The sequence below is a fragment of the Cherax quadricarinatus genome, chromosome 17, assembly GCF_038502225.1.
Source record: "Cherax quadricarinatus isolate ZL_2023a chromosome 17, ASM3850222v1, whole genome shotgun sequence".
NCBI lineage: Eukaryota > Metazoa > Arthropoda > Malacostraca > Decapoda > Parastacidae > Cherax > Cherax quadricarinatus.
The window spans coordinates 25,695,716-25,722,085 of NC_091308.1; the positions used below are offsets into that span (position 1 = coordinate 25,695,716).

At 40.7% G+C, this 26,370-nt stretch overlaps 1 protein-coding gene across 3 annotated transcripts in view; it reads left to right on the forward strand.

The window, feature by feature from the left end:
- Window positions 1–26,370, forward strand: part of LOC128686359 (uncharacterized) — a 552,092-nt gene that overhangs the window by 439,201 nt on the left and 86,521 nt on the right. For all 3 annotated transcript variants that reach the window (XM_070085880.1, XM_070085883.1, XM_070085882.1), the window contains 6 exons: window positions 11,326–11,714; window positions 11,852–12,985; window positions 14,019–14,182; window positions 23,106–23,262; window positions 23,491–23,734; window positions 24,144–24,357. In XM_070085880.1, coding sequence (XP_069941981.1) covers window positions 11,326–11,714; window positions 11,852–12,985; window positions 14,019–14,182; window positions 23,106–23,262; window positions 23,491–23,734; window positions 24,144–24,357 — 2,302 coding nt within the window. The remainder of the gene's footprint in view (window positions 1–11,325; window positions 11,715–11,851; window positions 12,986–14,018; window positions 14,183–23,105; window positions 23,263–23,490; window positions 23,735–24,143; window positions 24,358–26,370) is intronic.

Consider the following 26,370-nt stretch of genomic DNA (forward strand, 5'->3'; position numbering starts at 1 on the left):
CACACACACACACACACACACGCACACACGCGCACACACACTCACACATGCACACACTTATATACAACAGGCCAAGTGTCTAATCGACATGTGCCTAGGACAGAATGGTAACTAACACACACACACACACACACACACACACACACACACACACACACACACACACACACACACACACACACACACACACACACACACCAACACACAGGGAGGCAACAACAGGGAGGCAACAACGAGTCATGGTACGTAATGATGTATCACAGTGGGCACCTGTGATGAGCGGGGTCCCACAGGGGTCGGTCCTAGGACCAGTGCTATTTTTGGTATATGTGAACGACATGATGGAAGGGTTAGACTCAGAAGTGTCCCTGTTTGCAGATGATGTGAAGCTAATGAGGAGAATTAAATCTGATGAGGACCAGGCAGGACTTCAAAGAGACCTGGACAGACTGGACACCTGGTCCAGCAAATGGCTTCTCGAATTTAATCCTGCCAAATGCAAAGTCATGAAGATAGGGGAAGGGCACAGAAGACCACAGACAGAGTATAGGCTAGGTGGCCAAAGACTGCAAACCTCACTCAAGGAGAAAGATCTTGGGGTGAGTATAACACTGAGCATGTCTCTGGAAGCACACATCAATCAGATAACTGCTGCAGCATATGGGCGCCTGGCAAACCTGAGAACAGCATTCCGATACCTTAGTAAGGAATCGTTCAAGACACTGTACACCGTGTATGTCAGGCCCATACTGGAGTATGCAGCACCTGTTTGGAACCCGCACTTGATAAAGCACGTCAAGAAACTAGAGAAAGTACAAAGGTTTGCCACAAGGTTAGTTCCAGAGCTAAGGGGAATGTCCTATGAAGAAAGATTTAGGGAAATCGGCCTGACGACACTGGAGGACAGGAGGGTCAGGGGAGACATGATAATGACATATAAAATACTGCATGGAATAGACAAGGTGGACAAAGACAGGATGTTCTAGGGAGGGGACACAGAAACAAGAGGCCACAATTGGAAGTTGAAGACACAAATGAGTCAGATAGATATTAGGAAGTATTTCTTCAGTCATAGAGTTGTAAGGCAGTGGAATAGCCTAGAAAATGACGTAGTGGAGGCAGGAACCATACACAGTTTTAAGACGAGGTTTGATAAAGCTCATGGAGCGGGGAGAGAGAGGGCCCAGTAGCAACCGGTGAAGAGGCGGGGCCAGGAGCTAAGACTCGACCCCTTAAACCACAAATAGGTGAGTACACACACACACACACCAACACACACACAGGAGCTCGGACTCGACCCCCGCAACCTCAACTAGGTGAGTACTAGGTGAGTACACACACACACACACACACACACACACACACAATGAGAAGTCCCCAGACATCTTAGCAGTTACAGAAACAAAACTCATGGAGACAATAACAGATGCAATCTTCCCACCAGGATACCAGATCATGAGGAAAGATAGAAGGGGCAGGGGGGGAGGTGGGGTTGCTCTGCTCGTAAAAAACAGATGGAAATTCGAGAAAATGGAAGGAATAGATGAGACGGGAGAAAGAGACTACATAGCAGGTACACTTCAGTCTGGGGAACACAAAGTGGTCATTGCAGTGATGTATAACCCACCACAGAACTGCAGGAGGCCAAGAGAGGAATATGAAGAGAGCAACAGAGCAATGGTGGACACACTTGGTGAGGTGGCAAGAAGAGCTCACTCCAGCAGAGCAAAGTTGCTGGTTATGGGGGATTTCAACCACAGGGAGATTGACTGGGAAAACCTGGAGCCACATGGGGGTCCCAAAACATGGAGAGCCAGGATGTTGGACGTGGTGCTGGAAAACCTCATGCACCAACATGTTAAGGACACTACCAGAGTGAGAGGGGAGGATGAACCAGCAAGATTGGACCTTGTGTTCACCCTGGGCAGCTCAGACATTGAGGACATCAAGTATGAGAGTCCCCTAGGAGCTAGCGACCACGTGGTTCTGTGCTTTGAATACATAGTAGAGCTGCAAGTGGTGAGAATAACAGGAGTAGAATGGGAAAAGCCTGACTATAAAAGAGGGGACTACATAGGGTTGAAGAACTTCCTGCAGGAGGTCCAGTGGGACAGAGAACTGGCAGGAAAGCCAGTAAATGAGTCAAAAAAGGAGAATTAGTGTGCACTACCTAGCAGAGTTTACTGCCAGAGGGGAATCATAGGCCTGTGTCCCGTGTGAAAAAAATAATAATAATTGAACTTTGTGTCAGAGGAAAGAAAGTCTCCCTGAAAACATTGAGTATACATAGTGTATAGTGTATACTACAGTGGCTCCCTAGTATATTGTTGATAAAGGCTAAAGTGTCATTTGAAAACAGGTGAATTTGTAAATGAAGTGATAAGCCTATAGAGGCAGGTGCCAGAAGTCGCCAGAAACTTACCACAGGTCAGCTGTTTTTAATAATCTTCCTGGCCTGCTAGTGTACTCGCATATACCAGTGAATAGCAGAATACAGTGTTGTAGTAGCAACTAACCAGTATTATAATGGTACTTAGTGGAGTGGAGTGACTTTCATTAGTTTCTTTTTCTTGAAATACCAGACGTTACTGTGAATTTCATATAACCTGTAGTTACCAGCGGTCACAATATACACAACGAGAAGCAATTATTACTACAGAAAAAGCGTCCTTCCTCCAAAATTTGCACCAGTCAACTATAGTGATAATATAGCATTTATTGTGGTGGAGACGGAAAAAAAAAATAGAGAAGCTAGATACAGCGAGTGATAAACAAGGGTGGAGGTCGACCGTTCGTCATTGTAGGAGTGCCAGCAGTCACCGGCTCTTCAACACGCAAGTTATACTTTTGTATCATTCAAATCACATATTACTCGGGTAGATAATTTCCAGTAGATCCTTCATGTGTTAGCTCAAATCACCGACCAGTATGGTTTAAATAAGTGACCCACTGATCAGATCAGATAGACTGGTCCGAGCCCTTGACTGGTCCAAACCCTTGACTGGTCCGAACCCTTGACTGGTCCGAACCCTGGACTGGTTTCAAACGGTTTCGTTGTGCACTACCTAGCAGGTTATTAATAGAATATTCAAGAGGTTGCTAGTAGAATTGCAGTAAATCAACCATTCAAATCATTATGAAGCTGTGTGTAGTCTGTGGTCAGTCAAACAAACGGGCTTCCACATGCATAAATTGTCATTTTTGTGGAAATTGGTGTCACGCCCCTTGTGCAGATATCCAAGAACTAGCTACAAGCAGTATTAAAACAGGGAAGTGTTTTTGGGTATGCCCAAATGAGATAAATCTGTGGACTAAAATCACAAGGGTATTAAAAGAGGTCAACATCAAAGCTGCTTTCATAGAAAACCTGGAAGCTTTCTACAACAGATGGGAACATAAAAAGTCTGGGCTGAATGGTACTGCCCTTGATACTGGCCATGTAGTCAGAAACTGTAAGGCTGGAGATGATGTCCTGGTAGTCAGTAAATGGGGGGCTGATAGTGCTGTCCTGGGAGACAGTAATGGTGAAGCTGGAGGTGCTGTCCTGGGAGACAGTAATGGTGAAGCTGGAGGTGCTGTCCTGGGAGACAGTAATGGTGAAGCTGGAGATGCTGTCCTGGGAGACAGTAATGGGGAAGCTGGAGATGCTGTCCTGGGAGACAGTAATGGTGAAGCTGGAGATTTTGTCCAGGTAGTCGGGAATTATACACAGGAAGGAATACATATAAATGACCTCATAGGGGACAGGAGCCATAGTAGGGAAACAAGTGTAGTCAAAGATAAGATAAAACCAATATTGCAAACTAGAAATACCGCAGGAAATAGCAAACAAGAGGACTCCACTAGCAATAGTGAGGATATATTACCAAAAACAACTGGTGGGAGCTCCATTGTTGGTGCTAGGGAGGATAGAAGTAAGACAGGGAAACATGCACCAACAGGGAATACAGTCACAGAAACCCAAGGCAAACGGAAACCAAGCCTGTGCACATACTATGCACTCGGTATCTGCTGGCATGGGAAATCTGGAAAAACAGATGGGACGTGCAACTATGACCACCCTAGAAAATGCCATGCCCATATGACAACAGGAAAATGCAAACTCCCTTCCTGTAAGCTTTTTCACCCTGAACTGTGTACCTCCTCAGTACAGGAAAGACTGTGCTATAACTTAAATTGCCAGGCATACCATCTAAAGGGGACAAAAAGATACAAAACATCCAGGCCATGGGAAAACCTGGGTAGCCACAGCCACTCAAGAGGGAGAGGTTTTTTAGTGCCAGGAAGGAAAAAAAACTGGCAGGAAATGGCAGAAATCGTACACCAAATCCAGTCATTCCTGGAGTGGAACCACAGTCGATGGCCTCCACTCCAAACCAACAGATACAGATACTAATGCCGGAAAAAAAATCCCCCCCCAGTACCAACAATACCACCAGTCCGATAACATTCTTCTTTGCAAATATACAGGGTCTAAAGCCAGCAACAAACAACAAAATACCTTTCATCCGTGGACTGCTTGCAGAGGCAAAGGCAATGTTCGCGGCTTTCACTGAGACCCACATAAAGGATCACTTGGACAACGAAATATGGATCCCAGGTTACAACCTATACAGATGTGACAGAGTGAACAGGCAAAAGGGGGGGGGGGGGGTTGGCCTGTACATTGCAGAGTCACTTGTTTGCACAGAACTGCTAAATGCCTCAAATGATGTAGTGGAAGTTTTAGCAGTAAAGGTCGAGAACCAAAACCTAGTCATTGTGGTAGTCTACAAGCCTCCGAATGCAACATCCCAGCAATTCCAGGAACAGCTGTTAAAAATTGACCACTGTCTGGAAAACCTTCCAGCTCCTGCACCCAACATCTTGCTCCTGGGGGATTTCAACTTAAGGCACCTAAAATGGAGGAATATAGCAAATAATATTGTTGCAGTAATAACACCAGGAGGCAGCTCTGATGAAAACTCACACTCACGCGAGCTTTTAAATCTCTGCACAAAATTCAATTTAAACCAGCAAATAATAGAGCCTACTAGACTGGAGAATACACTAGACCTCATCTTCACTAACAATGATGATCTGATAAGAAATGTCACCATATCAAAAACAATATACTCAGATCACAACATAATTGAGGTTCAGTCATGTATGCGCGGAGCCCCAGACCGACATAATGAGATTAGTCACGAGGGAGCATTCACCAAATTCAACTTCAATAACAAAAACATAAAGTGGGACCAAGTAAACCAAGTCCTAACCGATATAAGCTGGGAAGATATACTAAGCAACACAGACCCCAACTTATGCCTAGAACAGATTAACTCGGTGGCACTCGATGTATGCACAAGGCTTATTCCTCTAAGAAAAAGGAGGAGTAGATGTAAAACAGAAAGAGACAGGCGCTCCCTTTACAGGCGACAGAAAAGAATAACAGAGCGGCTAAAAGAGGTCAATATATCTGAAATGCGTAGGGAGACACTGGTCAGAGAAATAGCAAGCATCGAACTTAAGCTAAAAGAATCCTTTAGGAGTCAAGAATTGCGGGTAGAACTAAAAGCCATAAATGAAATCGAATGAAACCCAAAGTATTTCTTCACCTATGCCAAATCAAAATCGAGAACAGGCGATAAATGACATGCCCATGCACTCTGCCCCAGGGCCAGACTCATGGAACTCTGTGTTCATCAAGAACTGCAAGAAGCCCCTATCACGAGCCTTTTCCATCCTATGGAGAGGGAGCATGGACACGGGGGTCGTCCCACAGTTACTAAAAACAACAGACATAGCCCCACTCCACAAAGGGGGCAGTAAAGCAACAGCAAAAAACTACAGACCAATAGCACAAACATCCCATATCATAAAAATCTTTGAAAGGGTCCTAAGAAGCAAGATCACCACCCATCTAGAAACCCATCAGTTACACAACCCAGGGCAACATGGGTTTTGAACAGGTCGCTCCTGTCTGTCTCAACTATTGGATCACTACGACAAGGTCCTAAATGCACTAGAAGACAAAAAGAATGCAGATGTAATATATACAGACTTTGCAAAAGCCTTCGACAAGTGTGACCATGGCGTAATAGCGCACAAAATGCGTGCTAAAGGAATAACAGGAAAAGTCGGTCGATGGATCTATAATTTCCTCACTAACAGAACACAGAGAGTAGTCGTCAACAGAGTAAAGTCCGAGGCAGCTACGGTGAAAAGCTCTGTTCCACAAGGCACAGTACTCGCTCCCATCTTGTTCCTCATCCTCATATCCGACATAGACAAGGATGTCAGCCACAGCACCGTGTCTTCCTTTGCAGATGACACCCGAATCTGCATGACAGTGTCTTCCATTCCAGACACTGCAAAGCTCCAGGCGGACATCAACCAAATCTTTCAGTGGGCTGCAGAAAACAATATGGAGTTCAACGATGAGAAATTTCAATTACTCAGATATGGTAAACATGAGGAAATTAAATCTTCATCAGAGTACAAAACAAATTCTGGCCACAAAATAAAGCGAAACACCAACGTCAAAGACCTGGGAGTGATCATGTCGGAGGATCTCACCTTCAAGGACCATAACATTGTATCAATCGCATCTGCTAGAAAAATGACAGGATGGATAATGAGAACCTTCAAAACTAGGGAGGCCAAGCCCATGATGACACTCTTCAGGTCACTTGTTCTATCTAGGCTGGAATATTGCTGCACACTAACAGCACCTTTCAAGGCAAGTGAAATTGCCGACCTAGAAAATGTACAGAGAACTTTCACGGCGCGCATAACGGAGATAAAACACCTCAATTATTGGGAGCGCTTGAGGTTCCTAAACCTGTATTCCCTGGAACGCAGGAGGGAGAGATACATGATTATATACACCTGGAAAATCCTAGAGGGACTAGTACCGAACTTGCACACGAAAATCACTCACTATGAAAGCAAAAGACTTGGCAGACGATGCTCCATCCCCCCAATGAAAAGCAGGGGTGTCACTAGCACGTTAAGGGACCATACAATAAGTGTCAGGGGCCCGAGACTGTTCAACTGCCTCCCAGCACACACAAGGGGGATTACCAACAGACCCCTGGCAGTCTTCAAGCTGGCACTGGACAAGCACCTAAAGTCAGTTCCGGATCAGCCGGGCTGTGGCTCGTACGTTGGTTTGCGTGCAGCCAGCAGCAACAGCCTGGTTGATCAGGCTCTGATCCACCAGGAGGCCTGGTCACAGACCGGGCCGCGGGGGCGTTGACCCCCGGAACTCTCTCCAGGTAAACTCCAGGTAAAATGCAAGGAGGCAGTGGAAAGGTTCATTCCCAAGGGCAACAGTAACAACGGGAAGACCAGAACAAGCCCCTGGTTTACCCGATGGTGTAAGGAGGCAAAAACAAAGTGCAATAGGGAATGGAAAAAGTACAGAAGGCAGAGAACACACGAAAATAGGGAGATCAGTCGCAGAGCCAGGAATGAGTACGCAGAGGTAAGGAGGGAGGCCCAGCGACAGTATGAAAATGACATAGCATCGAGAATCAAGACTGACCCGAAACTGTTGTATAGCCACATCAGGAGGAAGACAACAGTCAAAGACCAGGTGATCAGATTAAGGACAGAAGGTGGAGAACTCACAAGAAATGATCAGGAGGTATGTGAGGAGCTGAACAGGAGATTTAAGGAAGTTTTTACAGTAGAGACAGGAAGGGCTGTGGGAAGACAGCACAGAAGGGAACATCAAGAGGGAATATACCAACAAGTGTTGGATGACATACGAACAACTGAGGAGGAGGTGAAGAAGCTCTTAAGTGACCTTGACACCTCAAAGGCGATGGGACCGGACAACATCTCCCCATGGGTCCTTAGAGAAGGAGCAGAGATGCTGTGTGTGCCTCTAACCACAATCTTCAACACATCCCTTGAAACTGGGCAACTACCTGAGAAATGGAAGACAGCTAATGTAGTCCCCATATTTAAGCAAGGAAACAGAAACGAGGCACTAAACTACAGACCTGTGTCTCTGACATGTATTGTGTGCAAAGTCATGGAGAAGATTATCAGGAGGAGAGTGGTCGAACACCTGGAAAGGAACAAGATTATAAATGAAAACCAGCATGGGTTCATGGAAGGCAAATCTTGTATCACAAACCTCCTGGAGTTTTATGACAAGGTAACAGAAGTAAGACACGAGAGAGAGGGTTGGGTAGATTGCGTTTTCCTAGACTGCAGGAAGGCCTTTGACACAGTTCCCCACAAGAGATTAGTGCAGAAGCTGGAGGATCAGGCACACGTAAAAGGAAGGGCACTGCAATGGATAAGGGAATACCTGACAGGGAGGCAGCAACGAGTCATGGTACGTGAAGAGGTATCACAGTGGGCGCCTGTTACGAGCGGGGTCCCACAGGGGTCAGTTCTAGGACCAGTGCTATTTTTGATATATGTGAACGACATGATGGAAGGAATAGACTCTGAAGTGTCCCTGTTCGCAGATGACGTGAAGTTGATGAGAAGAATTAAATCGGACGAGGATGAGGCAGGACTGCAAAGAGACCTGGAGAGGCTGGACATGTGGTCCAGTAACTGGCTTCTCGAATTCAATCCAGCCAAATGCAAAGTCATGAAGATTGGGGAGGGGCAAAGAAGACCGCAGACAGAGTATAGGCTAGGTGGACAAAGACTACAGACCTCACTCAGGGAGAAAGACCTTGGGGTGACCATAACACCGAGCACATCACCGGAGGCACACATCAACCAAATAACCGCTGCAGCATACGGGCGCCTGGCAAACCTGAAAATAGTGTTCCGATACCTTAATAAGGAATCGTTCAAGACACTGTACACTGTGTATGTTAGGCCCATACTGGAGTATGCAGCACCAGTCTGGAACCCACACCTGGTCAAGCACGTCAAGAAGTTAGAGAAAGTACAAAGGTTTGCAACAAGGCTAGTCCCAGAGCTCAAGGGAATGTCGTACGAGGAAAGGTTAAGGGAAATCGGACTGACGACACTGGAGGACAGAAGGGTCAGGGGAGACATGATAACGACATACAAGATACTGCAGGGAATAGACAAGGTGGACAGAGATAGGATGTTCCAGAGAGGGAACACAGGGACAAGGGGTCACAACTGGAAGCTGAAGACTCAGACGAGTCACAGGGACGTTAGGAAGTATTTCTTCAGTCATAGAGTTGTCAGGCAGTGGAATAGCCTAGCAAGTGAAGTAGTGGAGGCAGGAACCATACATAGTTTTAAGAAGAGGTATGACAAAGCTCAGGAAGCAGAGAGAGAGAGGATCCAGTAGCGATCAGTGAAGAGGCAGGAGCTGAGTCTCGACCCCTGCAACCACAATTAGGTGAGTACAATTAGGTGAGTACACACACATACACACACACACATACACACACACACACACACACACAGCTACACACACAACAGGCATAGTGTCTAGGACAAAATGGTAACTAACACACACACACACACACACACACACACACACTAATCCCGGAGCTTAGGGTCGTGTCCTACGAGAAGAGGTTAAGAGAAATCGACCTGACGACACTGGCAGACAGGAGAGATAGAGGGGATATTATAATGACATATAAAATACTGATAGGAATTGATAAGGTAGACAGAGACAGGATGTTCCAGAGATGGTACACAGCAACAAAGGGTTACAATTGGAAGTTGAAGACTCAGATGAATCACGGGGATGTTAGGAAGTATTTCTTCAGTCACAGAGTTGTCAGGAAGTGGAATAGTGTGGAAAGGGATGTAGTGGAGGCAGGATCCATACATAGCTTTAAGAAGAGGTATGATAAAGCTCATGGAGCAGGAAGAGTGACCTAGTAGTGTCCAGTGAAGAGGCAGGGCCAGCAGCTGTGACTTGACCCCTGCAACCACAACTAGGTGAGTACAACTAGGTGAGTACATACACACACAAAACACATGCACACACACACATACATGCGTGCATGTTGTATGAAGTATTTATATTTTCTTGAAATTTGTGTTAACTTCCTAAATATTCTGTACGTATATGGGAATGAAGTTAATGTTACTTGATTTTTTTTAGTACTGCTAATTTGATCTAAAAGTATAATATTATACAGTAGTATGTATGTATACATATTGTAGATGAATGGTTCAGAGAACCGATAAGTTGATAAATTAGACACATGTGCAACATTTGGGTATCTTTAATCGGGAAACGTTTAGCCATACAGTGGCTTCATCAGTCCATACAAAGGGGAATGGTAAAGAACAGGAGAAGTTTGAGGTAATCAGTCTGTCAGCCTTGAGTCGATGTGATCAGTCCATCACTGTTGAAAAGAATACAGCATAATACGAAGAAGTGGCCTATAATGTATACTGTAGGCAGGAGAGGTATATAAGTCACTTCTTCGCACATATGCTATATTGCTTTCAAGATTGATGGACTGATCACATCGACTCAAGGCTGAGGGACTGATTACCTCAAACTTCAACTTTTCTTCACTATTGTCCTCTGTATATATGTATGGACTGATGAAGCCACTGTGTGGCGAAACATGTCCTCATTAAAGATACCCAAATGTTGCATATGTGTCTAATTTATCAACATGTATATGTAATATTGGTGATATTGTTGACATATGGGAGTCTTTTTACACTTGCTGCCCCTGTTCACCTTCAGTGAAAATTTAGTAATTAGTTGCATGAATCAAGACTTAATTTATGTGTACCAATGTAATAATTATTTTTTTTATAACTCAGCAGGCATCTTCTGCCAAGGTGAGGGTGACCCACAGAAGAAAACCTTCACCATCATTCACTGAATTAATTTATTATTATTATTGTTATTTAGGGAAAGCTCTAAACCAACAGTTGAGGTCCTACAGTGCCTAGGGAATGGGAGGCATTCATGTTTAACCCAAGGAAGGGGGGGATGGGTCCAGTTCCTTGGATCAAGAACCAAACCTTCACTAGCGTCAAGAAACCTCGTCTTGTGGGGTGTGAATATTAAAAAATGAATACGTACTATATATCTTAGTGATAATTTTTCTTATATTTTTTGTGTGATGCATGGAGAAGTACCAAGTAATTTTGAATTACAGGCTATTCATTAATATTCATAACACTTTTATTGCTCTCATACTGCTACAAAAAAGTATTTTTTTGATGACATATTTTGATATGGAATTTTTCCTTACTAATACTTGTATTTTTTTCATTATTAGATGCTTTGCTGTAAAATCCTATCATTTTTGCTTCTCTTAGTTACTGCTAGCTTTGTCAACAGCACTGATACTTCCAGCACTTGGTTCTTCCATTCCTGCCTAAATCTCTTTTTCTTATCTTCTTGGACAGAATCATGCCCTGCTCACACCACCCAACTCGATACTGGAGAGTTCCACTGGCCTGCAACCCAACATGGACTATCAGTCACCTTGCCCTGTCCCTTTGGAGTTCGAGCCTCTGCCACTGACAATGTTAGTGCAGGAAAGATGGGACAGCTTGTGGGGACTGCAGCAACAAATATCATTAGTGATGATTTTCCAACTAGTACTATTGACGAAAAGAAGTTTCTTGAATATGATGATGGATCATCAGTGCATCCTACTGTACTTTCCCCATTACTTGGGATTACAACTCAGGCTGAGTGGGATGGTGGTAGCTTTTATATTAATAGACAAACTCGCAGCATAGAATTAACTGAAAGTACTCAGACAACCATCCCTATCACGTCTGTCTCAGAGGTAAATAATGCCACTTTGTAAATGCTTACAATATTATAATATATTGAGAAATGCTGTTGCTATTTGTATTATTATTAAAATAAAAAAAATTGTGTCATGGAATAGAAATATCAAATTCAGTCTTTTTTTCAATTAAGGTAAATAGCGAAGCAGTACGTCGACAAGTAATAGCAGCAAACCTGCGAGGATCACACCCAAGACATCTGAGACGATTACAGCAAGGAGGGCAACCTAGGAAGGCTAAACAGATGAGAAGAGGCATAGGCAATCAGACAGAAAGAGAGCAGGAGTCCCAGGTATATGCTGAAGAAAGGCCAGGAAGAAAACAATTTCGATATAGAGGAAGATTTAACACAAGAAGATTTAGAATTCCAAAGCAACCAGTCACTGAAGAACAACCTTTGGAACAACAAGTAAATATAGATAAACATATAGCACAACTTAATACTAGGAGCAACCCAATTGCAGAACCTCACATTGGAGAAAGAGTTGTTGGTGGGCAGCAGAGTTTAAAAGCTGAGGTTGAAAAAGAAGGGAAGAAGCCTGATAATCAAAGCATTATTGTATCAGATACTTTATACAGAGCAGAGAAAAAACAATATGACCAACAACAAAGATGGGATCAGGCAGACATAACAGATTCAAATAAGTTTGAGCAGCAAAAAGTAGCAAGGAATGCAGAAGATTTGGCAGTCCAAGCTAGTTACTCTGAATTTACCAAAGATGAAAATAAATACTTGGAAAACACTAGAAGAAATTTCTATGAGCATTTAGCTGGTGACCATAATTTTCCTCAAGTAAATATTGATGAAACCTTACTTGAAATGCCATCAAGGACTGTCAGAAAGTCCACTGATGTAGTATTAGAGTCTAGGAAGAGACTGAATGAGCAAATGCAAATGAGTAAAGAGATTGAAATAGGAACAACAACTAGTACATTAAATGGCAGACATGAATCTTTAAAAAATGCCAAGGAAGAAAATGAAAATGATAGCAACAATCATCAGTCTACAACTACACCTTCTTCTTCAGCAATGCTGCTTCCTTCATTGGGTGCTGTTCGTTTCTGTGTACAGCTGTCCAATGGCACTGTTGTTTGGAAAGAACCAGATGTTTGGATGTGTCGAGGAAAGGCAATGCAGGCAGCTGAGGATGCTGCTAAAGATTTGGCCTCATTTACTGCCTCCCCCGCTTCTGTTAACCCAGAGATGTTTGCTCATGCTGCCAATCAACTGGCCAAGCTTGTGGAACATGCACTTCATGATCCAGCAGTAAGTTTCCATACACTGCCAGTATTATTGTAAGGCCCCCTTATTAGGGGGCAATGATTAAGTCAGTCCTGTACATTTCTTCCTATCTAAATACACATTTAGTTTTCCTAACCCTTTCACTGTGGCAGCCTCCAAAATTAAAAGTCCCATCAGTGTCATGATTTGAAAAAATAGTTCTAAAATGGTATAGAATTCACCTGCAGTCTTTGGTATGACACACTGGAGGATTGTGTACATTGCTCAGTCGGTCAGTGCTCTTTGATAAGCATCTGCTTCCTGTTCCCAACAGAATATGCCATACTATAGACTTTTATTATAAAAAATTAGGGTGTCCTATCTAAACCCCTCTTGTAGTAAGTAATTTTATAGTGATGATGACAGCCCTAATATTTTTTTGTATTATTAATAGTAATATGTAGTGTAGAAGATTTTGCAGGACAGTATTGTGTTGATTATCAAGTAAAAGTAAAGAGCTATTAAAAATTTTAATTTTCTCATTTACTCTTACTGTCTTCATATGCTTTCGTTAGACTCATCTTAAAAAAGCAGTAATTCTGCCAGTGCAAAATGTGTAACAAGCTGCCATTTCACACTCTTATGACTGGACTTCAGTACATTCCTGGGTAGCTGCTGTCCACCAGCATATTACAAATCTGCCAATATTTTACGTTATACATATTTAATTTGTTTTAGAAACTTCTTGTTAACACAAACATTACTTGTAGCTATACTATTTTGCAAAGACATTTTAGTACAGTATGTAATTTAATTTTTCTAGCACACCTACCATCTCCCCCCAAAAAAAACCACATTCACCATCATTCATTCAGTAGCTATCTTGCATTATTTTGCCACAATGCAAATGACCAGCAACTTCCCCACCCCTCTTTCAGAGTGCAGGCACCGTGCTCCCACCTTTGGGAATCAAGTCCGGCTAACTAGTTTCCTGTTTAGTCAGAAACATCGTTAATGAAATACTTAAGTAAATTAAGTACTGTACTCCCTTTACTTTCAGTTTTATTATCATTAATAGGTAGCCAGCAGTATGATGTCAGCACTCAGTAATATGATGGAGGTGAATGATTCAGTTGTAGCAGCAGGAGATAAGAAGAACAATGTCACAAGCCAACTAGTTCACATCATCAATACTTTTACAGAAAATGTGGATGTAACAATTGGAAAATCAGTGCAACTCAGGTAGGTCAACAGAGATTTGTAAACAGTGTTTACATGATATAAATAGCTACACCTTAAGTGCTTAAATTTAGACTTTTAATCTTGCATCCATACCCAGGATGACTATATTTGACCACATTTTGCAGTGACACAGCATCGTTAGGTAAATTTTTTTTTTATATTTTAGCTGTATGATCTTTTATAGGTTTAGTGCTTTCTCATGAATATAATTATAACCTTTTAATATACACCTACCATCCGACTTATGACCTGCTCGACATATGACCACTCGACTTACGACCATGTTTTTGATGCCAAATTTCTGGGAAATAAACAACTGTTTGTGTTGTACATAGTGTTTATCCTGAACCTTACAGCATAAAATACAGTACTAACAGCATAAAAGTGAAGTAAAAAAATGAAATACCAAGATAAAACAACAAAATAAAAGCATTACAAAAGTGTGATGTTGATATTCAGTAGTAAGGTTCAACTTACGTCCATTTTAACTTACGACCTGTTGGTCGGAACCAAGCTTGGTCGTAAGTTGGATGGTACCTGTATTTCTAATTTTTTTTGGTATGGTTATTTTAATCATAATCTTGAAATAATACTAAAGTATGTATTTGGCAAGACAGCTTTTAAATTAGTGATAGTGAATGTATTTCCTACTTTGGGTCACCCTTCCTTGGTGAGAAATGACTGATGTAATTATAAATATTACAGTCTTAAGATAAATATAGCAGAGGCTAGTATGGACTAGTGTCTGGAGATCTGCAAAAGGTTAACATGATTATTCATGAGCCATGGCATTAACCCTTTGACTGTCGCGGCCGTATATATATGTCTTACGAGGTACAGTGTTTGACGTATATATACAGTGGACCCCCGCATACCGTTGGCCTTACATAACGTTAAATCCGCATACCGATACGTTTTATCACTAAGATTTTTGCCTCGCATACCGCTAAAAAACCCGCTCAACGCTGTTCGTCCGAGACGCGTCTAATGTGCGGCCTTAGCCAGCCTCACATGTTCCGCCGGTGGCATTGTTTACCAGCCAGCCTCCGCGGTAACATCCAAGCATACAATCGGAATATTTCGTATTATTACAGTGTTTTTGGTGATTTTATCTGCAAAATAAGTGACCATGGGCCCCAAGAAAGCTTCTAGTGCCAACCCTACAGGAATAAGGGTGAGAATTACTATAGAGATGAAGAAAGAGATCATTGATAAGTATGAAAGTGGAGTGCGTGTCTCCGAGCTGGCCAGGTTGTATAATAAACCCCAGTCAACCATCGCTACTATTGTGGGCAACAAAAAGGCAATCAAGGAAGCTGTTCTTACCAAAGGTTCAACTGTGTTTTCGAAACAGAGATCGCAAGTGATGGAAGATGTTGAGAGACTCTTATTGGTGTGGATAAATGAAAAACAGATAGCAGGAGATAGCATCTCTCAAGTGATCATAAGTGAAAAGGCTAGGAAGTTGCATCAGGATTTAATTAAAAAAATGCCTGCAACTAGTGATGATGTGAGTGAATTTAAGGCCAGCAAAGGTTGGTTTGAGAGATTTAAGAAGCGTAGTGGCATACATAGTGTGATAAGGCATGGTGAGGCTGCCAGTTCGGACCACAAAGCAGCTGAAAAATATGTGCAGGAATTCAAGGAGTACATAGAAAGTGAAGGACTGAAACCTGAACAAGTGTTTAATTGTGATGAAACAGGCCTGTTTTGGAAGAAAATACCAAGCAGGACCTACATTACTCAGGAGGAAAAGGCACTCCCAGGACATAAGCCTATGAAAGACAGGCTTACTCTGTTGATGTGTTCCAATGCTACTGGTGATTGCAAAGTGAAGCTTTTATTAGTGTATCACTCAGAAACTCCCAGAGCGTTCAGACAAAAGAATATCCTCAAGGCTAATTTGTGTGTGCTGTGGAGGGCAAACAGTAAGGCATGGGTTACTAGGGACTTTTTCTATGACTGGTTACACCATGCATTTGCCCCCAATGTGAAAAATTACCTAACTGAAAAGAAATTAGACCTTAAGTGCCTCCTGGTGTTAGACAATGCCCCTGGTCATCCTACAGACGTGGCAGAGCGACTTTATGGAGACATGAAGTTCATTAAGGTGAAGTTTTTGCCTCCTAATACCACTCCTCTCCTGCAGCCCATGGACCAGCAGGTTATTGCAAACTTCAAAAAACTGTACACAAAAGCTCTGTTTGAAAGGTGCTTTGTAGTGACCTCAGAAACTCAACTGACTCTAAGAGAGTTTTGGAGAGATCACTTTAATATCCTCAATTGTGTAAACCTTATAGGTAAGGCTTGGGAGGGAGTGACTAAGAGGACCTTGAACTCTGCTTGGAAGAAACTGTGGCCAGAATGTGTAGACAAATGGGATTTTGAAGGATTTGAGGCTAACCCTGAGAGGAGTATGCCAGTTGAGGAATCAGTTGTGGCATTGGGAAAGTCCTTGGGGTTGGAGGTTAGTGGGGATGATGTGGAAGAGTTGGTGGAGGAGGACAATGAAGAACTAACCACTGATGAGCTGATAGATCAACTTCAGCAGCAAGAGGCCAGACCTGAGGAAACTGGTTTGGAGGAGGGGAGAGAGAAATTGAAGAAGTTGCCTACTACAAAGATTAAGGAAATCTGTGCAATGTGGCTGAAAGTGCAAACCTTTATGGATGAAAATCACCCTCACACAGCTATTGCAAGCCGTGCTGGTGACTATTACACTGACAATGTTGTGAAACACTTTAGGGAAGTCATAAAGGAACGAGAGGTACAGGCCACTATGGACAGATATGTTGTGCGACAGAAGTCCAGTGACTCTGAAGCTGGTCCTAGTGGCATTAAAAGAAGAAGGGAAGTAACCCCAGAAAAGGACTTGACACCAAGTCTTAATGGAAGGGGATTCCCTTTCTAAACATTAAGACTCTCTCCTCCTCCCATCCCATCAATCATCACCAGATCTTCAATAAAGGTAAGTGTCATGTAATTGTGCATGCCTTTTTCAGTTTGTGTGTATTAAAATTAATATTTCATGTGGTAAAATTTTTTTTTTTTCATACTTTGGGGTGTCTTGCACGGATTAATTTGATTTCCATTATTTCTTATGGGGAAAATTCATCCACATAACGATAATTTCGCATAACAATGAGCTCTCATGAACGGATTAATATCGTTATGCGGGGGTCCACTGTACTCATAAATTCTAGCGGCTTCAAATCAAGCAGGAGAAAGCTGGTAGGCCCACATGTGAGAGAATGGATGTGTGTGGTCAGTGTGCACCATATAAAAAAAAATCCTGGAGCACACAGTGCATAATGAGAAAAAAAAAACTGACTGTTTTTTTTTATTAAAATGCCGAATTTGTGATCAATTTTCGTATAGTATTTATGGTTGTATTCTCGTTTTCTTGGTCTCATTTGATAGAATCGAAAACATATTATAGAAATAGAGGTGATTTTGATTGATTTTACTATAAAAGAACCTGGAAATGGAGCTCAAAGTAGGGGAAATGTTTGATTTTTGCCGATGTTCAAAAGTAAACAAATGATGTTATTGTCCAATAAATGTCCAACTAGCCATTCTAATATGCAGTCATGAATGGGTTGATGTTATTTATACAATTATTACAGTATTGCAGTAGTCTGCATAATAGTAAATCTTCTATTTTTTGTTTGAATAAAAATTCAAAATAGAAAGCAAGAGTAATATCAGAGGGGCCTGGAGACATGACTGATGAACAAAGAAAATGTTATTTTAGAGCCAGGAATGTCTGCATTGTTCATTCTGGACCTTATTTTGAAATTGTCATATTTTTTAATTTTCGTGAAATTGGCCAAATTGCAAATTTCTGACCACTTTATTGGGTAGTTGAAATCGGTAAATGGGCTTACCTCACATATGGTATTTGTGCTTGGGAGATTGACCATGGCCAATCACTTTAACCCTTTGACTGTCGCAGGCCCCTTTCTGAAACTATCATTCTATGTCGATAAATTTTTGGAAAAAATCTAAATTATTTTTTCTTATGAAATGATAGAGAATCTTTTCCCGTTGGTAATGACACCAAAAGTACGAAATTTGGTCAAAAAACTCACGGAATTCCACTCCCACGAAGTTAGCGGTCTCAGCGACATATACGCATCGGCGATTTCGCTGACTTTGTGCCCTGTTTATGGCCAATTTCATTGTTCCAGTTGACCAAACTCATAGCTATTTCTTTAGAACTCCATTTTTTTCTATCTGTTGAGTACAAGAAACCGCCCATTTACCGATTTGAACTACCCAATAAAGTGGTCAGAAATTGGCAATTTGGCCAATTTCATGCAAATTAAAAGAGATGCCAATTTCAAAATAGGGTCCAAAATAAACAATGTAGACATTCTTTGCACTAAAATAACATATCCTCCATTCATTAGTCACATCTCTAGGGCCCCTTTTATATTACTATTGCTTTCTATTTTGATTTTTTATTCATACAAAAAAATACAAAATTTACTGTTATGCAGACTACTGCAGTATTGTAAAAATGGTATAAATAATATCAGTGCACTAGTGAAAGAATATTAGACTCCCCAGTTGAAGTGTATTGGACGTGTGGTGTGATTTGCTTACTCCTGAACATTGGTAAAAATCGAACATTTCCGCTACTTTGAGCTCAATTTCAAGGTCGTTTTCATCGTGAAAATAATCAAAATCATCTCTATTTCTGTAATATGTTTTCGATTTTATCATCTGAGACCATGAAAACGAGAATACAATGATAAATACTATACAAAAATACAACTCAAAGTCGGCATTTTAATCCAAAAAAACGGTCAGAGTTTTTTTTCTCTCATTACGCACTGCATGCTGCAGGATTTTTTTATGTAGTGCACACTGATCACACAGACCCATTCTCTCACATGTGGGCCTACCAGCTTTCTCTCGCTTGATTTGAAATCGCTAGAATTTTTTTTTTTTTTCAACAAGTCGGCCGTCTCCCACTGAGGCAGGATAACCCAAACAGGAAGAAAATCCCCAAAAAGAAAATACTTTCATCATCTTTCAACACTCTCACCTCACACATAATCACTGTTTTTGCAGAGGTGCCCAGAATACAACAGTTTAGAAGTACAGTGGACCCCCACCTTACGATATTATTTCATTCCAGAGGTCTGTTCGGGTGCCGTTATAGACCGATTTTGTTCCCATAAGGAATATTGTGAATTAGATTAGTCCGTTTCAGACACCCAAAAATACACGTACAAAAGCACTTACAAAAATACACTAACATAATTGGTCGCGTTGGGAGCTGATCGTAAGGTGGGGGTCCACTGTATATACGTATAAAAAATACACAATATATCCCTCCAAACTGCCAATATCCCAAACCCCTCCTTTAGAGTGCAGGCTCTGTACTTCCCATTTCCAGGACTCAAGTCCGGTTATATAAAATAACCAGTTTCCCTGAATCCCGTCACTAAATATTACCCTGCTCACACTCCAACAGCTCGGCAGGTCCCAAATACCATTTGTCTCCATTCACTCCTATCTAACATGCTCACGCATGCTTGCTGGAAGTCCAAACCCCTCACCCACAACACCTCCTTTACCCCCTCCCTCCAACCTTTTCGAGGACGACCCCTACCCTACCTTCCTTCCCCTACAGATTTATACGCTCTCCATGTCATTCTACTTTGATCCATTCTCTCTAAATGGCCAAACCACCTCAACAAACCCTCTTCAGCCCTCTGACTGATACTTTTATTAACTCCACACCTTTTCCTAATTTCCACACTCCGAATTTTCTGCATAATATTTACACCACACATTGCCCTTAGACAGGACATCTCCACTGCCTCCAACCGCCTCCTCGCTGCAGCATTTACAACCCAAACTTCACAGCCATATAAGAGTGTTGGTACTACTATACTTTCATACATTCCCTTCTTTGCCTCCATAGATAACATTTTTTTACCTCCACATATTCCTCAATGCACCACTCACCTTTTTTCCCTCATCAATTCTATGATTAACCTCATCCTTCATAAATCCATCCGCTGACATGTCAACTCCCAAATATCTGAAAACATTCACTTCTTCCATGCTCCTCCTCCCCAATTTGATATCCAATTTTTCTCTATCTAAATCATTTGATACTCTCATCACCTTACTCTTTTCTATGTTCACTTTCAACTTTCTACCTTTATACACACTCCCAAATTCATCCATTAACCTTTGCAATTTTTCTTTTGAATCTCCCATAAGCACAGTATCATCAGCAAAAAGTAACTGTGTCACTTCCCATTTTGTATTTAATTCCTCATAATTTAATCCCACCCCTCTCCTGAACACCCTAGCATTTACTTCTCTTACAACCCCATCTATAAATATATTAAACAACCATGGTGACATTACACATCCCTGTCTAAGACCTACTTTTACCGGGAAGTAGTCTCCCTCTCTTCTACACACCCTAACCTGAGCCTCACTATCCTCATAAAAACTCTTTGCAGCATTTAGTAACTTACCACCTATTCCATATATGTGCAACATCTGCCACATTGCTTCCCTATCCACTCTATCATATGCCTTTTCTAAATCCATAAATGCAATAAAAACATCCCTACCTTTATCTAAATACTGCTCACATACATGCTTCAATGTAAACACTTGGTCTACACATCCCCTACCCACTCTAAAACCTCCTTGCTCATCCGCAATTCTACATTCTGTCTTACCTCTAATTCTTTCAATAATAACCCTATCGTACACTTTTCCTGGTATACTGAGTAAACTTATTACTCTATAATTTTTACAATCTCTCTTGTCCCCTTCCCTTTATATAAAGGGACTATACACGCTCTCCGCCAATCCCTAGGTACCTTCCCCTCTTTCATACATTTATTGAACAAAAATACCAACCACTTCAGCACTATGTCCCCTGCTGCTTTTAACATTTCTGTCATGATCCCGTCAGTTCCAGCTGCTTTTCCCCCTTTCATTATATGTAATGGCTAACGCACCTTCCCCACACTCACATCCTGCTCTTCTTCACTGCTAAAAGATGGTATACCTCCCTGGCCAGTGCATGAAATTACCGCCTCCCTTTCTCCGTCGACATTTAAAAGTTCCTCAAAATATTCTCGCCAAATACCCAAAACTTCCATCTCCCCATCTACTAACTCCCCTACTCAGTTTTTAACTGACAAATCCATTTGTTCCCTAGGCTTTCTTATTTTGTTTAACTCACTCCAAAATTTTTTCTTATTTTCATTAAAATTTCTTGACAGTACCTCTCCCACTCTATCATCCACTCTCCTTTTGCACTCTCTCACCACTTTCTTCACCTTTCTTTTACTCTCCATATACTCTACTCTTCTTATAACACTTCTGTTTCGTAAATACCTCTCATAAGCTACCTTTTTTCTCTTTTATAACACCCTTTACTTCATCATTCCACCAATCACTCCTCTTTCCTCCTGCACCCACCCTCCTATAAACTTCTGCCCCACATTCTAATACTGCATTTTTAAAACCATTCCAACCCTCTTCAACCCCCCACTAATCATACCTGCACCGCTAGAATTTACGCGTATAAATACGTCAGAAACAGTGGTGCGTAAGACATATATATACGACCAAAACAGTCAAAGGGTTAAACCTTTAATAACCCAACAAAAAGCTGCAGTGCAGATGATCATAAACTCCTATGCCAGACAATACACCGTAACCCTCTTCAAGAGCTTGAACTTACTTATTATGCAAAATATACACACTTATTATTGTGCCTCCTATATATACAGAACATTAAAATCCAGTATAAACCCTCTGCTCAAACTTCTAGACAGCTACAACAGAACACGAAGCACAAAACACTTTTTGATATCCCTGGTATCTGTCTCACACTATGCAAAGATGTGATGCGCATAAAGGGCCCAAAGATCTGGAACTATTTGCCCAAACCAGCAAGAGGTCCTCTGCCCACAAATCAATTTAGGACTATACTTAAAAATCATCTTATCTCTCAATAACCATACCCCACTATGCTAATCTCCAACTAAATTTGAAGCAACTCTCCCAAATATTTTATTATCCCTTATCTATTAAACCATTATTACAAGCCTAAAAATGTATGTTTTTATCGTAAATTGTACTACCTCATATTAATAATAGAGTAAAATATTGAATATATGAAATATACCACTCTTTACCTGTCTAGACTTAAGTAGTGTTTAAGTATTTTCTTAAGTCTGCCCGGAATGCCCTGGCATGATAGTGACTTTCTCTGTACCAATCAAATTATGAAATATAAACACACTTTGTAACCTCTCCAAAGAAATAATTAATTTTATTGTAAATATTTTAATTATTTTTACATGCATAAATAATGCATAAATTCAGATGTAAAGCTTGCTCTTGTCTTCTGCAGCACTTTGTATTAATTCAATTACTGTATATCCATTTTTCCAAAATTCAAGGCATGTGTTTACTTATTAGATCAATTTACATGTACATAAATGTTAGTTTTTCAGACTCTACAGAATCATGTATTATTATTATTATAATCAAGGGGAAGCGCTAAACCCGTAGGATTATACAGCGCCTGGGAGGGATGTGGAAGGCATTCAGGCTTAATTCAGGGAACTGGAGCACAGATCCAATTCCCTAAATCAAGAGCCCCTCACCAACATCAAGGAACCTTCCCTGAGGGGACAGAATCGTGTAAAAATTTTAGTGTGTCAGTACATGGTAACTTCTGGTGTGAGAAACACGAATAATGTGTTGTATAAACATTATTATTACATTAATGGGGGTAGCACAAAACCTGTAGGGGTCATGTAGCACCTGACAAAGTGGAAGGCATTCAGACTCAGTTCAAAGAATTAGAGCACATCCAGTTCCTTTGTGCCATATAAATAAACAACTATGATACTTCTTACTTCAGATCAAATAATCTGGTATTGGAAGCCAGAATGTTGGAGTCATCAGCTACAGATATCACATTCAGTCCCAAAAGTGAAGTGAAAAACAAGAGTGTTGATGAAGCCAGTCACTCTAGGAAAAGACGAAATGCAAGTTCTTCAGATCCATCTTTAACAAATGTATGAGTGAAAGACACTTCATCATTGTATTGCCAGATACTGTATGTATATCATTATGAACTATAAGAGTTGCTAGCTTCAGTACTGATAGGCAGGTGACAGACAGCATGTCCAAAAATGATATTTTGTATATATTTGACCTGAGCATTAAATTTTATTTGATTTTAATTTAGGCTTGTTTATCAAAACTGTATTACTGTATATATATATATTTTTTTTTTGTTACAGGAATCATTTTTGAGATTACCTCCCCAAGCTCTGAAAATAGCAGGAAAAAAACATGTGAGATTAGAATTTGTGTCGTACTCCAATGACAAGTTTTTCCGGGGCAGTCGTGCACTGGAAATGCCTGTTATTACAGCCAAAGTCACCAACACAGTGATAAGCAACCTCTCCGAACCTGTTGTATACTACATCTCTACTGAAGCTGAAGACTCGTTTCTTCCACGGTGTGTCTTTTGGGATGAAGTAGGTATGTGTAGCAAGAATAAATGTTCTTCATTAAAAGTCATAAAATTTTATGTTTGTGTGAATACATACCATTACTTTACGTTTTTATTATTTCTAGTGACCCTGTGCTCTTGGAGAAGGGAGAAGGTATGGAGTTTGTGCATGATCCCACTATTTTTCTGAAATTTTTTGATGAATTTTTAACCTTAGTAAGGGGTTGGCTTGGGGACAACCTTTATGTTTCCCCAGTACCTCTCCTCATTCTTTTAGCTGAGGAATCTTTAGGAAGCTACAAGTCTTGCTTATTTTCACTCAAAATTGACTCGGGATGATGTCACACGCCAAAAGAGTGTAGATTCTACATATTACTTACTCTCAAACAGTTTGGTGTGATGTACCATACTACATACAAACTTATTAACATTTTGCAGCACATGACTGGTCAGAAGTTGGCATGAAAACAGTGAGAGTTGAAGGGATGACAACATGTGAAGCTACACATCTGACAGCATTTTCAGTACTCTTGGATCCTCTGCCATCATCCTTTGGTGTACATGCAGAAGCTCTCTCCATAATAACCTATGTTGGGCTTGCACTGAGCACAGCAGGATTGACTGCCACTGTTGCAACCTATGCAACATTCAGGTACAGTTCTTCTATTTGCCATAACTGTACTTGTACTCAAAATGCTTTAACTCTTTCAGGGTCCAGAGGCCAAATTTCAAAGTGTGCACCAGGGTCCAAGAATTTTCAAAATTTTTTTTATCTTTTTCTGAAGGTAATAAAACAAAAAGTACGAAATTTGTTGGAAAATTGATGAAATCATGCTCTCGCGAATTTTGATGTGTCAGCGATATTATGCATCGGCGATTTTGCTGACTTTGACTCCCATTTTAGGCCAATTACATTATTCCAGTCAACCAAATTCTTAGTTATTTCACTAGTAATACTTCTATTCTATCGATTGAGCACAAGAAATCACCAAGTCAACTGTTTCAACTACAAAATAAAGTGATCGGAAATTGGTAATTTGGCCAATTTAACGCAAAGTTCAAAATATTCCAATTTCAAAATAGGGTCCAGAATAAACAATGCAGGCATTCCTGGCACTAAACTAACATTTCCTCTGTTGATTAGTTATGTTTTCAGGCTTTACAAACGAATTCCATTTTTATTTTTTATTCACATAATGAATTTTTATTCAAACCAAAAAATAGATTTACTGTTATGCAATATTGTAATAATTGTATAAATAATATCACATTTGTGAACATATATTAAACCCACCAGCTGGTGTGTATTAGAGGTGTGAGGTCATTTGTTTACTCTTGAACATCAGCAAAAAATTTAACATTTCTGCTACTTTGAGCTCAGTTTCAAGCCATTTCCAGTACTAAAACCAATAAAAATCATTGCTATTTCTGTAATATATCATCCATTCTATCAAATGAGAAAAAGATATTGCATATAAAACTATAAAAAACATATGAAAAAACACTGCAAAGTTGCTGTTTTAATTGAAAATTAGTCTCAGTTTTTTCTCATTATCCACTGTGTGCTGCAGGATTTGTTTTATGTGGTGCACACATACCACATAGATGTATTCTCTCATACCTAGGCCCAAATTTACCACTCACAGCTTATCAAAGTGAGCTGAGCTCATGACGTAGATATACGGTTTGGACCCTCATCTCAAAGCCATAGAACTATGGCAATGACCCTGAAAGGGTTAATATGTATATTTTCAACAAAGATGGAATTTATATGTGTACTTAACTAATAAAGCAATTATATTTGGTCTATTTTTGCAGTATGACCCCTATGGGTTTAGTGCTCCTCCCTGAATATACTATTACTAATAATAAATAAATAAATAATAGAAATATGACAAATATAAGTAGTTTTTTCCTTGTGATAACAGGGACATGGGAAACTTTTGTACTGCATGAGAAATTATATAAAATGCCAACACAGTAGAAAAAGAGATACAAATGCAGTACAGTGCAATTATTTATTGACAAAGTTTCACCCGCAGAGTGGGCTTTAGCAACAGATATTTGTGACTTAAATAAATGTTAAATTTAACTGGGAGGCTTTAGGTAGCTGTTTGTAGCTGTGCACATGTGCATCTTAATATGTATATGACATGCATAAATGTTTATTTTGAATTTTATAAAAGCTACATATATGCAAATAAAGATACATAATGCAAATAAAATACTGAACTGTATTTTTTCTTTGCAAGAAATATCTGATAAGCATTATACAGTGGACCCCTGGTATTCGATGGCATTGGTATTCGATAAATCCGGTATTCGATGCATTTTAACGCAAAAATTTCGCCTCGGTATCCGATCGAAAACCCGGTATACGATGTGATTTGTACGAGACGTGTCCACGTGTGGCCTGAACTGCCCCGTGTATGCCAGTGTTTACAAGCCAGCCAGTGTGCTCGCATCTAAGGATACATTCAGTACATTCCATATTATCACTGTTTTTGGTGCTTGTTTCTGCAAATTATTATTATAATCAAAAAGAAGCGCTAAGCCACAAGGGCTATACAGCTTGTTTCTGCAAAATAAGTCACCATGGGCCCCAAGAAAGCTTCTAGTGCCAACCCTGTGGTAAAAAGGGTGAGAATTAGTATGGAAATTAAGA